The sequence below is a fragment of the Xiphias gladius genome, unplaced genomic scaffold (genome assembly GCF_016859285.1).
Source record: "Xiphias gladius isolate SHS-SW01 ecotype Sanya breed wild unplaced genomic scaffold, ASM1685928v1 HiC_scaffold_1478, whole genome shotgun sequence".
Taxonomy (NCBI): domain Eukaryota; kingdom Metazoa; phylum Chordata; class Actinopteri; order Istiophoriformes; family Xiphiidae; genus Xiphias; species Xiphias gladius.
The window spans coordinates 66,835-84,472 of NW_024401808.1; the positions used below are offsets into that span (position 1 = coordinate 66,835).

The 17,638-nt window shown below is 39.0% G+C and overlaps 1 protein-coding gene across 1 annotated transcript in view; it reads left to right on the forward strand.

Moving 5' to 3' along the window:
* zanl (zonadhesin, like) overlaps nt 1-17,638 on the forward strand; it is a 63,430-nt gene that overhangs the window by 34,205 nt on the left and 11,587 nt on the right. The window contains exons 29-30 of the mRNA XM_040123152.1: nt 10,512-10,606; nt 11,947-12,123. Coding sequence (XP_039979086.1) covers nt 10,512-10,606; nt 11,947-12,123 — 272 coding nt within the window. The remainder of the gene's footprint in view (nt 1-10,511; nt 10,607-11,946; nt 12,124-17,638) is intronic.

The window sequence follows — 17,638 nt, forward strand, 5'->3', positions numbered from 1 at the left end:
ATTTCTACTGAGTGAAATTCAGATTTTTGACTGCTATTCAGTCAAAAACGGTAACTCCTGTTTTCAGCAGAAAGATGAAGGAAATTGCTGAAGCAATTGTGAAAATGGTTGAAAAAACAGCTGAAATGCAGAACCAAAAGTCGGAAGCTTAAAGCTGAAAAAAAGGAAGATGAACGCTTAAAGAAATTGCTGAAGCAATACTGAAAATGACTGAAAAACACCTGATATGCAAAATTAAACTTTGGAAGCTGAAAGCTGAAGGAAACTGCCCAAGCAATGCTGAAAATGGTTCAAAAAACAGCTGAAATACAGATGCAAAACATTTGAAAGCTGAAATAAATCGGAAGCTAAAAGCTGAGGGAAGCCGAAGTGTATTAGCTGAAGAAGCTGTGAGCAGAAACATGTTGCTAAAACACCTTAAAAGAGAAATGATATCCTGCAAAAGCTGGAAGTAGAAATAAAATGCCTTACAATAGTGATAGAAGAAATTATTTGTATTAATATCAGACAGATGAACTGCATCCTGAAACAGCCGAGAGTTTGAATTTCAGTTACAATGAAAAGAAATAGTTCTCAGTTGTGTGTGTGTGGGTGTGTGTGTGTGTGTGTGTGTGTGTGTGTGTGTGTGTGTGTGTGTGTGTGTGTGTGTGTGTGTGTGTGTGTTTGTGTGTCTGGTTAGATATGTAAACAGAACAGAGACGAGACAAGCTGTTAATGACTAAATGTCCATCAGATGTGTATAGCCATCTCCAGTTAAGGTTGTTGTTGTGATGGTACCAGTGTCTTTCTCTCTGAGTGACACAGCCTCTCAAAATCCTGCAATTCATTCAAAAAACATAGCTCATATCACCAAAGTTCCTACACCATTAGCGCTACAACAGTTTGCTTCACACATCTGTGCAATTTTGTGTTCCTAGTATCAAAAATGTGGATGGTAAAGCATGTGGCCATTTAAAACGTATCGCTTGCATGGCCTTTGTTAGTTTTTTTTTAATTATGCCATTCAATCTCTCTACCTGTCCTGAGCTCTGGGGGTGATAAGGAACATGCAGCTTCCAATCTATCCCTAACACTTTACTCAGCTGTTGGGTGACTTTTGAGTTTATAGGTGTCCCTTTATAGCTATTTATTATCTGCAGAAATCCAAATCTGGGAATTATTTCTTTCATCAGACATTTTACCCATGTCATACTTGTGGGAAATACTTCAGCTCACTTTATTCAACCCCTTTGGTAACGAATCCACACTAACAAGAATATATTTATATACTTGATTTGGAGGCATATGGTAAAAGTCTATTTGCATTTACAAATTGACCTGATGACGGCTGCAGATGTTTTGCTGCCATTGGTGTTCTGTAAGCACCTATAGTGACCTGTAGTGTGGAGAAGCTGAAGTCACCAAGCCAAGACACAGCAGCTGAGGGCTCCCTGAAACATAATGTTGAAGAAATTTTGTTGATGTCGTCACTACTATTTCTGTTCAACCCGGGTGCATCGAACCTCTCCTACAGCCGGGAAGAACTTCTACACACCAAGCTGTCACTATGAGTGCCTTCCAGCAGTCCCATCAGATACCAGCAGAGATAGCAAGAGCACCGGGGCCTCTATCGATTACCATAGTGAGCAGCAGGCGTCGGAGACCGGAGAGGAGGAGACAGAAGAGAGGATGCCGGTCCGGTATCCTGGCAATTCTAAGGAAGGCCACTCATAGACCTCCACTACCCAGCCTCTTCATCGCCAATGCCAGGTCGCTTTCCAAAAAAATAGATGAGCTGAGACACGGTTTATCATCGCTGACAACTATTCGGGATATCTGCGTGATGATTATCACAGAAACTTGGCTAAATCCAGGAGTCCCAGACACAGCTATCGAGCTAGCAGGCTGCTCCAACCACCACAGCAACAGAAACAAGGACTCTGGTAAGAGCTGAGGAGGTGGCCTGTGTATAAATTTTAATAACAAATGGTGCACAAACACTGCCATTATCAACAAGAACTGCAAATCTGATTTGGAGTTTCTGGCAGTAAAATGCATACCCTTCTATCTACTGTGGGAGTTTTCTGTTTTTATTGTCAGAGCTCTGTACATCCCACCAGATGCTATTACTAATGTAGCAATTGGGTATGTGCTAGCAGTATAAATAAAAAAGTGAATAAATACCCAGAATTGGTCTCCATTGTTGCTGGAGATTTAATCACGCCAATCTTAAAACTGTGCTGCCTAAATTTGACCAACGTGTTTAATGTGCAACCAGAGGGAAAAACACGCTGGACTGTGTCTACTCTAACATCATCTAAGGGTACGGGCCTCACCTCTCTCACACATTGGACAATCGAGATCTATCATTATTCCTAACCCCAGTTTACGGACCCATTCTCAAGAAACAGGAACCAGTAAAACCGATAAAACCTGGCCAGAGGGGTGCGTCTCTTCAACTGCAGGACTCCAACTCACAAACTGGGACCTGTTCTCCAATCAAAGCATAGAGGTATACACCTCAACAGTACTTTTCCACATCAGGACCTGTGTGCAAAATGCCACCATCAACAAATGCATCCATGTTTTCTCAAAAAGGAAACCATGGATGACAAAGGATGTCCAGACCCTTCTGAAGGACCACAACGCAGCCTTCAGATCTGGTGACAGAGAATAGTACAGTGCTGCCAGACACAACCCGAAGAAAGGCATCAAATGCCAAATACAAGAAAGAGATGAGGAATACTTCACCAAAATGGACCCAACAAGCATGTGGCAGGGAATACAGCACATCACCAACTACAGAAGCAACAGTGACCAACCTACAGGCAACAAATGGCAGATGAGCTTAACAGCTTCTTTGCCCACTTTTAGACAAAAGGGTCACACAATATAACTACACCCCCACCAGCTACCATCAATCATGTACTTACCATAGAGACACAGGAGATGTTGACATTCAGCACTCTGAATGTCAACAAGGCTTCCAAGGGAGCCTTGTTGGCTTCCAAGGGAGAGTACTCAGAGACTACACCCATCACCATGCGTATGTGTTTACTAATATATTCAACCTGTCTCTGTCCCAGGCTACTATCCCTGCTTGTCTGAAATCAGCCACTATCATACCAGTGCCCAAACAGACTAACATCAGCTATTTGAACAACTATAGACCGGTAGCACTCACACCCATCATAGCAAAATGCTTTGAAAGAATCAAATCTTAAATCTTAAAATCTAAAATTTGCAGATGACACAACAGAGGTGGGATTGATTTCAAATGGGGATGAGACAGCCAACGGAGACAAAGTCTGTAAACTGGCTGAATGGTTCTCTGATAATAACCTCTCACTGAACATCAAGAGAGCTCATCATAGACTTCAGGAAACACCGGGCGGACTACTCCCCCTAAACACACACAGAAGAAGTGAAGAGGATTTTCAGCTTTAAGTTTCTGGGAATCCACATTTTTGAGGGACCTCACATGGACAATCAGCTCCACTGCTCTGATTAAGAAGGCTCAACAGCAGCTGTACTTTTTAAGGACACTTAAGAAAACCAACCAGTCCGCAAAGCTGCTTCAGTCTTACTACCACTGCTCTATAGAGAGTGTCTTGATATATTGCATCACAACATGGTATGCCAACTGTTCTGCAGCAGCCAGGAAAGCTCTCAGAGGCTCATTAACACATCACAGAAAATACAGATAACGCTGCCTGCGCAGAGCCAAGAGCATCTTGAAGGATGTTACTCGTACTCACCCATTTCACCATCTCTTTTCTCTGCTCCCATACAGAAGGCACTACAGGGCCTTAAAGACCCACACTTCGTTGGATGGTTTGTTGGTTTGTTTTTGTCTGAAAGACACTAAGTCCAAGTTTGCCTGTGTTTATCAGACCTGTGAACATTTATTTGTCTGCCAATCTGTATCACTGAGTTTATAAATAGTTTGCGTGTAGGCCATTTATTAGTTTGTAGTGGACGGAGTGGATTTCTTTATTTATTACATTTACATCTCTGTGCCTGCATTAGATTCCTACACATTCCGAAAGCAGTTTATAAACTCTGTTACAGACTCTTTCGGTCTCTGATGACATGCAGTGATGACCTATTATTAAGTACATTTACTCAAGTATTGAATTTAGTACAACTCTGAGGTACTTGTACCTTACATGATTATTTACAGTTAATGCTACTTTTTACTTCTACTCCTCTACATTTCAGAGGGAAATTTCTACTACATTTATTTGACAACTATAGTTACAAGTTACAGTACAGCTTAAGATTTTTATTTACAAACCATATGATGAGTTATAAAAAATAACGTAGTACTCTAATTTATAACTTTGTCATAGAGTACTGTACCTAAAAATATATATACAAGTAGAGCTGAAGTGATTAGTTGATTAAGTGATTATCTGATTGACAGAAAATTAATGGCAACTATTTTGAAAACTGTTTAAGTCAGTAATTTTTCATGGAGAAATGCCAAACATTTCATGGTTACTGCTTCTCAAATGTGAGGATTTGCTGCTTTTCTCTGACATAATTTTAATCCTTTTAATTTATTTTTAACAATTTTGAGGATTGGACTATTGGATGGACAAAACAAGCATTGTTTTAAAAAAAATTACAAACCAAACAATCATTCAAATTGAGTGAAAATAATCATGAAAATAATCCATAACAAAAATAAGTAGTTGCAGTCCTATATAAAATATTTAAAAATCAACTCATCCTCAACCAACTGCAACAGTGAAATGCTGTTTAAGCATTAATGCACCAGTAATAATAATCTAATAATATAATAGTATATCAGTCACAGGCGACTGAGTACTTTAATTTGGAGTATTTTTACAGTGTGGTATAAGTACTTTTTCTTAAGTGAAGGATCGGAATACATCCTCCACCACTGGTGATGACACTAAAATCAGTTGTTTGTGAAGATTATCAGTCATCCAGGTCATGGTTATCCAAGAAGGGTTGAATAAAGGCCAGCTGGATTTGGTTGACTTTATATGTGTTAATGACTAATGTGGTGACCCTGGCATAGTAGTCTGCTATGTTTGGGACCACCATGCATGGGTCTTATCAGCCTGCACACTGGCATATACAGGAAATCTGGCATATACAGGAAATCCATGCATACAGACCAATACTTACTCCTTGAGTCTCACCACCCACTGGAACATAAGCAAAGAATTATCAGAACTCTGTACCACTAAGCTAATAATATGTCAATAAGTTCCCAGGCCCAAGAGAAAGAGTACAAACATGTGAAGGATGCATTAAAAAGTTGTGGATTAATGAAAACAGCCACAATATCCAGGAAGAACACCAACACTGCAGGTTGTGAACAAAAAAATAAATAAATGCAACATATTTATCCCATACATATCCAGAGTATCTGAGAAACCCAGGAGGATAATCAACAAGCACTGCAGCTCAGTGTTTTTCAAACCCAACACTAAGAAAGAAACTGGTCCATCCGAAAGGTCACACACCTAAACACAGGACAAGAAATCTAGTGTATGCAGTCCAATGCAGCAAGGAAAGCACAGACCTATTATCCATATAACTAAACAACCCTTAAACAAAATGCATGGCTTAACACAGGAGGGCCAACTCCTCAGGTCAAACCTCAGCAGATTACCTACACCTGAAGAATAAAGGACATTCCTTCAAGGAGAACAACGTACATATTGTGGATCGGGAGGACTGTTCGTTTTAAAGAGGAGTGAGGAAGGCTATCTGCGTTATAGTAGAGAAAACCCCCTTCAACAGAAGAGCAGGTCTAGATTACCACTTATCCCCCACGTAAAATGCTGTCCTTTCATCCCTTCCCGGGAAGTGTAACAACCAATCACACTGACCTCACATGACTCGAAAAACTCCAACGACTGTCATTCATACTTGGCCTTAGGTGACCCCAATGACTCTAATGACTGTTGTTACAACAGCCAGGATCACTAACAAACCTATTGGCATAATTGGCCTTGATAACAACCTCACAGAGATTAAGTACCTTGGACTCCCCACCAGTCAGCCAGAACTGAAGAAGCCTCTTGGATGATATGTGAAACGTCTTGAAGAATTTACACCTAAGTTCAGTTGCCCTTGATTCAAGCCTTCTTGAACCAGAATCAGTTGTTTGTTTACAACTTTTATCAATAGAGAGAAGGCATATGTCTTCAATCATCAGTAGCAACATCTTGCAACTAGTCACCTTTAACAGTAGCTGGAGGCATGGTGAAGTTGTCTTCACTCACTCTGCAGCATTTTCTATATCTGATGGATATATGTAGCACATCTGGTGCATAGCCAGTTGTAAAAAATAATCTATAGCCCTATTCAAATGATGAGGTGTACTTTCTATCATATCATTGAGCTCTTGGGGACCATGTTGTCACAACTGCTGGTAGCAGCACAGGTAGGGAGAACCTGAACGCAGATACAAATGCAGGCAGATTCAGTGGACATACTTTAATTGAAGATAAACAGGCTTACAGGCAGACAGGTGGATAATCAGGCAGGTTAGTTGACAGGCAGGCAGGCAAGCAGCCAGGAACAAACAACAGGACTCTACTCACAGTTAGCATGTACATAAGGAAATGGGATAAGTAAGCATGGGCTGGAGACAGGGGCTAAGGAATAATGGGAAGCAGACTGTGACAGACGGTTTCAATACTGCATGTTGTCCTGCCATTATTGTTGGATTGGAAGTCTTCCAACCTGAATGACTTTATAGGTTGTTTGTCCCTACTTTCTGGTACGACCCATAGGTCTCCCAAAATCCAGCTGTAGGTATACCAGACGTTTGTCGTCATGGTTACAATAATAAACATGCAGTTAAGCTTATTTAATGGTCATGGTATGGTTAGGTTTAGGTACAAAAACGACTTAATTAGATTTTCGAAAAAGATCATGATTTGGGTTAAATAAGTACTTCCTTAAGGTAAGAGGACCTCTGTTGTCATGGTTACAATAATATACATGTGGTTAAGGTGGTGGATAAAAGAAACGATTACTATTAGTTTTTAAGGAAAACAAACAGCAGTCTCCTGTGTCAAACTCCTGTGTCAAACTCCTGTGTCAAACTCCTGTGTTTTGTAAACTCATTCATCCATCTCGACCCGCTCCTAATGTGGACTTTGTTGCCCTTTATACTACATCACCTGACTCCCTCATTTGCTCCCATCATATTCACTATGGCCACCAGAGGTCACCTAATAATAGAATGTAACTGTGGGTCATAAAATGAAAATAAGATCAAAAGAAACTGCTTGCACAGACAACCTGCGGACCTATGTTTTTACAGGAAGAATGCCTCAGATTATGATGTATCTTAACACTTGCAGTAGATCCTACATTTTCTCTCTCATCTTATTTTCCATTTTTACTTCCATTTTCCTGCATCTTCTATTTTGTGTTTAGGTTTTTTTAAGGCCTCAGACAGGACTGGCCGTAGTAGGTTCTGTTTCACTGCATGTTGCAGCATATTCTGCAAATGTCTTTTAGCTATCAATATGATTTACAGGTTAGTTTAGCTTAGGTTAGCTACAGGTTGGCTTTGGATACAAGCCAGGGATGTTGGCTGTTGTCAGTTTGAAACCACTCAGTTTATTCTTTACCTGTTGTGTTCATGTTATTATGGTTGGGTAAGGCTGTGAATCAGTTGAAAAATGTAAGAAAGCAGAGGCTTGTTTTTAAATCTGGCTTGGATAGTTCATCTTTATCAGTTCCAGCACCACTTTCTCAATTTCTGAGAGTGGAGCTTTCTTCAGCAGAATGAACAATGATATGGCTCAAATCTATCACAATATTTATATGGATATTTTTCTGACATGGGTATTTATCTCCATATAAAAAACATATGCACAACCACATTTAAAATAGTCAAAATATCATAATCAAAATGCTTGTATGTTCCATTGTTATGCATGGAACTAGAACCCTCTAAAACAAAATCTTACATAATTTATTTTGGTAGCTTTTGATTACAATTTGCTTGAAATCCTAAACTTAGGACAACAGAAATGTGTACAATGATAAAGCAATATGCCATGCAATATTATTGCTCAAACCTACTGCCAATAAATACAGATAAGACTGTCAAAACAATGTTTTAAGACTAAAAACCGACCAAAAAATAACAACGAAAGTCTTTAACCTGCACATAGTACTTATATCCCTGATATCTAACATTTAGCAAAATATAACCTTAAAAATCAATTAATACAATACACTGGTTTTAAACATTCAGGATTAGGAAATCATCAGCTCTGCTTGCAAACAAAATCTGGTTACTTTCCTCCAAATCCAGATGACCATGTGGTTTGTGCTGCCATTAGCTGCATCTCAAGAAAATACAACTCATAATCATAAAGGACTTGTGTCACTGGGCTGAACTGAAAGGACTCTGTCAACTTTCCTAGGCTGAGGCAGCAGAGTTGAAAGGCTTAAAATGCTCATGTCAGACATCCACATTTATGCATCATACTAAAAAACTTTGTATGATGCATAAATATGCATCATACAAAGTTGCATAATAAACTGAGTGGTTTCAAACTGACAACAGCCAACATGTTTTAGTTTAGCTGAATCTCAGCTAAACTAAAACATACACTTTATAGAAATGAAAGTTAAGGCTTAGATTGCACAAATAATTATAACCAAAAACCAAACCACATCACTCACAGGCAGAGACCTTTCACTGATAATCTACTCTTAAACTTCACATATTGCTCTTCACACTACAAGGCCAGAGGGTCACATCAAGACAAAATATAAATCATCACCACAAAGGATGCATCAGCTGGTTTGGAGTTTGTAACACAGATGCACACAGTGCTCTCTTTATCTCCTACTCTTTGCTCTAGGTGTTTTGATATATTGTACCCCTTCAAATGATTCCTGCTCTGATTCTTAGAATCACCGGACACAAAGTTGAGGCTGTATTTTACTTGGGCTACAGATCTGCAGCGATGCATGACTGTTGGAAAATAACATATGTAACAGATGCAATACTTGTAGGGTATTCCCTGGTTCCTGAAAATTTGATAAATTATGGCAGCAGATAATACATTCAATGCAACTGGAGACTTTCAAGAGTTACTTAAATATGTGAGTTCAGTAACTGTGACAAACTGTGGTTTCTTCACTCACTGTTCTCAACATTTTGGTGCCCCCCCACCAGTCTCACTTGGACTCAGCTCTGTGTAATTAATCAGTAACATACCAGAAAAACATACCAGAAGAATATAAGAGATAGAATCAGTATGTGTCACGGTTCTGCACACAGTTCAATGATTCACCCTACTTGTGACAAATTACTCAAATAATACAATTTTCTCTTTTTGATTCTGTCGAGCAGATCACTGGGTAAGACAAAAAGAAAAAAAAAAAAGAGAGCCTTCTCATATTTACCTGTGTCAAGCTGTGTTTGTGATCCTGCTGACAATGCCAAACTGATTAATAAAAAATAAAAAAATGTTCTGGTCATTCTGTATTGACTTAAATTAATGCATTTATTTCTGGATACAGGGAACAAATTATATCATAGAATCTTCTTAACCATTCCTTCCTCCCCCAGCCTCTTACACCAAACTGCAATGAGGACAAGATCATTGTTAGTTTCTTCGCTGAATAACATATTGCAGTTAGAACAGTTTATAATAAGCATATCTCAGACACTCATGGCATTTACATGCAAAAATATATCGTTTTTTTGCTCTTATTCCAAAAAAGACAATATTCCTACTAAGCAGTTACATGGCTAATGAAAGTGAATATTCCACTAATATTCCCATTTACATGGAGCCGTGCAAACTCCAATTATCGTAAAACGCCCTATGGCTACGCGCTTTCTAACTTTATCATTTATGGTATATTTGCGCATATCCAAAAACCTGTTGATATCCAAGTTTTTCATAATGTTTAAAAGTAGGTGTGTTTCTGTGAATATTGTCATATTCGGAATAATTGTAAGGGCAGGCGTGTGTGGATCCAAGTGCAAGAGAGAGAGAGAGTCAGGCAGAAGTGCAATGTCCAAAATCCAAATCTTTAATCCGAGAGACGTAGCAGACACAGGGAATTAATCAGGACTAAATGCGAGAGAGCTTGAACACAAGGGTAACAACGATAATCTGGCAAGGCATGAGAAATGAGGCGCGGTTTAAATACACAGAAAACAAGACACAGGTGAAAGACATTAAGGTGGAGACAGTAATCAACACAGGCGGGAAAAACCAGGAAGTAAAACAAACAGTAACACAACAGAACCAAGACTTCAAAATAAAACAGGAAATGCCAAGAAAATGAATACAGATCCTGACAATAATAATGGAATATTAATGTGCATGTAAACGTATTGACTGACACACTTCAATCTTCAAGACTGGACAGTCCAACGTTGTGTTGCAACGACTCTTAGGCATTATTACAAATTCAACAGCAATTCAATAATTATTCATATAGATTTCATTAAATTTTACCACAATCACTTTATTCTAATGAAACTTCCACCTCTTCTCAAGCTGCAACAATGGTGGAGGACAGGAAGACTGTGATAAGGAAGTGGAGGAGGAGGTCAAGAAGCCCACCAGCTGTGGCATGATCACTGATCTCAACGGTATTATACAATCGCACAGACACACATGCATACATGCACAAACACACAATGCACCATACTGAGAACACTTTAAAGACCAGCCACTTGCACATCCTAAGTCCCTGACCACATCCACTTATCATCACCCCTGTCATCAGAATCACAAGCACAAACAGACTACCAAGCCTACATAGACAGGCAACATAAATGGAAAATAAAAGTGCTGAATCCTTTAGAATAGATCGTTCTGAAATATGTTCTAGCAGGACTGAGTAACAAAATAAGCAGTGACAGCACCCATCTACATATCTATCTAATGTTCGTCATATATTCATTTAACAAGCAAACACACAGTACTAACAGGTCTGATGATTATTAGATTTGCAAGATCTATTTCAGTCAGCCAACTCACTTGAACAGATTATTATGTGAATGTAGAATGTACAGTGTTCACATATAGACGGGTGACAAATTAAAGGAAAAACCAACATAAAGTGTCTTTGTAGGGTGTTGGGCCACCGTATGCTGCCAGAACAGCTTCAATGTGCACTGGCATTGATTCTACAAGTCTCTGGAACTCCGCCAGAGGGATGGAACACTATTCTTCCATAAGATATTCCCTCATTTGGTGTTTTCATGATGCCGCTGGAGAGTGCTGTCTAACACGTCAGTCCAAAATCTCCCATAGGTGTTCAACTGGGTTGAGATCTGGTTACTGTTAAGGCTATAGCATATGATTCACATAATTTTCTTGATGTTTTTACTCCTCAAATCATTCAGGGACCCAATCTATGGATAGGAGCATCGTCATCCTGTTTCTTCAATCATTTTTCAGGTTTTTCCTTTAATTTGTCACCAATCTATATATTTGGTGTCTAGACTTTGATCTCATCCCTCTCGACAAGAAGCACTAAGCTCAGCAAAGGGAGTTGGGAGTTTTGATACTAACCTCCCCCATAAGGGAATGGAGACTAGTTGATGCTGGGGTGGAGGTCGATCTTGGGGAATGGTATGACAAAGTGATTACATTATAACACATCATAAGTTATAAAAAAAAAAATCATATTTTTTTGATACTTAGTATAGTGTGAAATATGAATATGATAGTTCCTAAACATATAGTTAACTTGAGGGGGTCATCAAGCATGTGATTATCCCCTTAAAGGCTTCACAAATTGCTGTCACATATTTAAGAAATATTGTTTGCCTAGGACCCGCAAAAGGCTTAGTTTGGCCCTTGATAATGCTTCTAATACTACTAATAGAGTAGCCTAATACTATCCTGAAAATGATAATTGAGTAAAATGGGTTTGCCAGGCATTCACCTCCTTTACATCCCTGTGTTTTAATCTCAACCTCAGGTATCTTTAAGCCCTGCCACTCTGTTGTGCCCCCCAAGCCATACTTTGGAAACTGTGCATACGACATGTGTTCCACTGGAGGTCAGACCGTGACTCTGTGCCAGGCCATAGAGAGCTATGCTGACATGTGTGCTGCTGCAGGAGTCCCCATCGCATGGAGAAGCAATACCTTCTGTCGTAAGTTTTTGTGTATGTTTGTTAGTATGTTCCTGTTAGAAATGAAAAGCTGAATTAATAAACAAAAAAACTTTGATCAATTCAATACACCCGGGGGGTTTTGCTGCTATTTATTTACCTACTTGCTTCAGTAATCTTTGGATCTCATTTAGCTAAGGAAACACAGTAACCTACTTCATGAAAGGAAAGTAGGCGTTCTTGTTCAAGCAATGGAGAACTCACCCTTCTAGCTGAGGGATTTCTATCAGTTCAGGGAACTTTATCAGTAAATTTTAAGTTTGATATATGCTACATTGTTATGCCCTGTTATGCCCCTGATGCAACATGAAATATCTAGAGATCTTATCTTCAAGATCAGACATATTCTTCCTAAAGAAATGTTTGATTTAACATACCATAAAAATGAGAAAGGGGACAGGTTATAACACTATCTTTAGGTGACTGGTTAATTTCAGTTACTTAAATGGCAAAAATGAGTGGGATTAAGAATAAAGGACTGAATAAACACTAAACTGATTATTACCTGGCACAGGTGTATTTGACAAAAACAAATACAAATTGGATACAATCTCTGATTTTTTTTAGTTGACAGAACTTCGCCTCAACTCATCATCATTACTATTAGGTGGCAGCATAGCGACCAAACAAAGTTTCAGCACTATCACAGATGGAATTATGCTTTACACATTTACATGACTCACTGGGGTATTCCTCCCTCAATCTGGCATTTAAATTAGATAGCTGGTCACTTCATGAGATATGGACTACATTATTGGGCCTGCGAGCTGGAAACAGCTGGTGTCTGGTAAGAAAATTTCTCAGCACAGATTTCTTTAAACTAGTGAATTCACAAGCGTTGATACACATATGTCTCACCAAAACATGGCATGCGCATGTCATCACACACTTTGGGTGATCAGACAACAGTGCTAAGGCTACACTCTTTGACTTTTACACAAATCTGGAGTTACTCAATTCGTTGGGCTCGCTAACAAAACAGAACTGTTCACGAACATTACCAAGTTTAGAAGTGCTGGCGCGCATATTGGCGCACACAGAGAAAACAGAGGGCGAGTTAAGCACAGCAGAAAAAGAGTCACTTAAGTTAACATCAGAGTTTTCAACATCTTCAGAAGAGACACTTTTCCTCTGGCTAAAGGAGGTCAATCCCTGATATTGGTAAATCGGACTACAAACCAACCTGTATGGGGCCAAACACAATGGAGGAAGGAAAACTGGATGGCATAGAGGGGCACGTATGAAATGCTTATTTTAACTCCCTGCACCAATATGTCTGAGCCACACTACTTTTGATTAGAAAGCTGCAGTACACCAGCATGAATGAGCATGTTTGGCACCAATATTATATAGGATTTTAATTGGCATGCAACTGGTGCCATCTTTGTGCATGGACAGAAAACCATGTGAAAGGAACGAGTCGTATTCATCAATTTTGCGATCTGTCTGTACATTGATTACATTTTGGCTTACACTAGGACTGCTTTGAATCTACCCAATTGATTCTCTTTCTCTTTAAGAGAGGACAATCAGGAACCAGATGTCCGGTCTCATGTCAGTAGATACAGGATCGCATATTAAGTAAAACCGGCAATTGCCACCAAAGACTTCGTAATGGTTTTCTCTCTCTGCCGAATCGTAACATTTTAGGAACACAGATGAGGAAAACATATGCATTAACGCAAATTCATCACCAAGCATTGCTACTTGCAAGAGAGACAAACGTTTTTGATCATTTAAATACACAATGTTATCGGGCCAGCAATTTTTAAACATTTCATGAAAAAAATCCTGCAACTGTGCAAAATTGTTCGTTTTGGTGGCATGACACCACATGTCAAATAATGTGCCAGTTTTTTCCTAAATTTCTGGCGGTACGCCTCAGGAACTAATTCATATGCATGAAGAATAGTTGATTTCACAATCTCATAATCTAGCTTTTGCCCTAATGAAAGACTAGAACTCACCTCTGGCGCTTTACCCGCTAGTTAACATTGTAACAAACAGCCACAGATGTTTAGGATAGCATAAAGCAGATCCAATGTGTTCTAATGCAATGAATCAAACTCTGTTTCTATGAATAGAGGAACAAGTTCCACATGTCTGCTGATGTCAAAGCTATCATGAAGGGCGGGAGTAGTTGATGTTAGGTTGAATCAGAGGATCTATTCAATGTGTGGGAGGAGGCACCTCCTTCAGCTCAACGGGGTTGTTGCTCCGTCACTTAGCTTAGCTATGGTTTTGAATAGATCCAGCTAACCCGGAAGTTGCAGTGGTATAAAACGCATCTGTGTGCTAAAGGGTGGTTTCTTCAAAAGAACATACATAGTGAGAGATTTGACATTTTAGAAATTAACAAAATGATCTAAGCTGTATAAATCTGTCCTTATACTAAACCATGGCTGCAACAGGTTTATGTTAAACCTCCGAAACAGTGACCTCCACAGGAGTTTAGGTGGTGGAGTGGGAATAAAAATCAGCCCAAGACTTTTGACTACACCTGGCGATCTGGAGACACACCATCACATGTGGCCTGTAACAAAACTCATGTGGTATGTGATAGATTCATGTGTGGACAGAGTTCAAATTAACTATGATGATTTGTAGAATGAACAACATGAAATAGAAACACTTGCACATGAATTATATTTATATAATTTTTTATTGTCATAGTCTAACTGTTAATTATGCAGTTCAATTACAGATTCAATGATGATTTTCATACTAAAGTTTGTGAAGACAAACTGTATCAAAAAACACCATTTCAAATTAGCTATAGTCTCAAACATGACCATATAACCATATAACTGGATCAACACACTAGGAAGTATCAATAAAAACTCAACATCAATTAAAATAAGGAAGCTGGTATTTACTGCTGTTCAGTTTGCATTGTATTAAATTGTATTTCTATTTGTACTTCCTTCTTTATAAGTTAGTCAACTTTGGAGAGTGTGAGATTAGAATCCAAACTGGATAGTAAAGCAGAAAATACAGCACTAGACATATTTAATTTTAGGGGCTTTCCTTTCTTCAGTGGATCTCTCAGTAATAAAATTCTATAGGTCTGAGCTGATCACACAGACTTTGAGTGCTTATTTTGCCCTATTAGGATTTCTGATGAAACCAGAGCAGAACATCAAGCTATACAATATAATCCTGCTAAATAGACTTGGACTGGCTACCTGTTGTCTTCTACCTACTGCATGTTTTATTTTTTTTCACACTGAGCCGAATTTGTGTAGGAAAAAAGTGGGATAAGTCCTGATTGTGTACATGATTTCTACAGGACGCAGCAACCGGGTTCAGACTAAACCACAGGTGTAGTTTAAACCACAGGCTCTGAGGAAAAAGTATTAGAGTTTATGTGATCATGTGACTTTGACCCAGACAGCACAGGTTTAAACCAGTCCTAAATCTTAAACTGCAGCTTGGTTAATGACGGAGCAACAGCCTCAGGGGGCTTAAAGCACAACATATAATAATGTACAAACCAAAGTACTACCATTAGGATCATAACATACATATATAGGTATCTTCAATTGAGTTCAATTCAATTTATTTATATAGCGTCAAATCATAACAGAAGTTATTTCAGGGATCATGGGGGCAGTAGGTGGTTTGCAGTCACAGATCCAGACTCTAGCACCAGGGGCAGAAATACCTGCAGAAAGCGACAGGAAGAGAGAGGAGAGAGACGAGAAAGCACAAAACTATGGGAGAGAGAAGAAGTCAAGTTAATAATGAGCATTGATGCCATATGAATGCATGCAGATGGAGAGGAAGAGGAGGAGAGAGGAGCTCAGTGCAAAACAAGCCTGAGCCAGCCTTAACTGTAAGCTTTATCAAAAGGGAAGGTTTTAAGCCTACTCTTAAATGTGGAGAGGGTTTCTGCCTCCCTGACCAGAACTGGAAGATGGTTCCACAGTAGAGGAGCCTGATAACGGAAGGCTTGGCCTCCCATTCTACTTTTGGAGACTCTAGGAACCACAAGCAAGCCTGTGTTCTGGGAGTGCAGTGCTCTACTAGGTTAATAGGGTACTGTGAGCTCCTTAACATATCATGGTGCCTGACGATTAACGGCTTTGTAGGTGAGGAGGAAGATTTTAAATTTCTATTTTGAATCTTACAGGGAGCTAATGCAGAGAGGCTAACACAGGAGAAATATGATCTCTTTTCCTAGTTCCTGTCAGTACTTGTGCTGCAGCATTCTGGATCAGCTGGAGAGTATATAAAGAATTGTTGGGACAGCCTGATAATAAGGAGCTGCAATAATCCAGCCTAGAAGTAACGAAAGCATGGACTAGATTTTCTTCATCTTTTTGAAACAGGATGTGACTGATTTTTGCAATGTTACATAGGTGAAAAAAGGCAGTCCTTGAAGTTTGTTTTATGTGAGTTTTTTTATTAGATAATAATAAAAGATAAATGTTTCCAAGGTGTTGCGGGCAAAGCACAATTACTTCAGTTTTGTCTGAGTTTAACAGCAGAAAGTTGCTGGTCATCCAGGTCTTTATGTCCTTAAGGCATGCTTGAAGTTTAGCTAACAGATTGGTTTCAGAGGGCTTCACTGATAAATACAAATGGGTATCATCTGCAAAACAATGGAAGTTTATGGAGTGTTTCCTAACAATATTGCCTAAAGGAAGTGCAGTTTATTAGATGGTGTTGATGATGTGAAGAGGATGAAGGAGACTCCGCTGACACTATCTTGATTGCATATAAAGCTTTATTACAAAGAAGAACAGCGTCAAGTCAAGCATCTGCAGATCTGCTTGTGAGCGAGTGTGAAGCCGATGAATCACTCTGGAAATCAGTCTGACTACCGACTCTTAAATAAGGCAGTTTTTTTCCTAAAAACTGTCACTAATGTATGGTTTCGATCACAAAACATAAACTTCCTTTCCCAAACTGTGAGGCACCCTCTGAGGACCTTTGACCTAGGGCCTCTATATAAACACAGCTCTACATATATAAACATACACCTCAGAAGCAAATATAAGGTGAATAGAACTGGTCTAAGCACAGAACCTTGTGGAACTCTGTGACTAACTTTTGAGTATATGGAGGATTTATCGTTAACGTGCACAAACTAAAATTGATTTGATAAATAGGACCAGCAGTTGATTCTAAACCAGCTTAGAATGGTTCCTTTAATGCCAATTAAATCTTCCAGTCTCTGTAATAGGATATGATGGTCAATGGTATCAAATACAGCCTACAAGACAAGTCCAGAGACAAGTCCTTTGTCCGATGCAATTAGAATTAGTATCTTAGTGCTCCGTATAATTTATAGAATTAAAGCCTTTTCAAATTTTATGTGATTGTCTCATCTTTCTAATTTTTTTGTTGGCACTGACGTTTACATTAGAAAAAAAATCCTGTTCAAAAATAGTGCAATCTACAGTATGTGTTCCTTTGAGCCCTTTAAGATCCATTGTCCCTGAGTCACTTCTGCCTGTCTTTATATAATTCCACCGGAGGGCACCAAAATTTG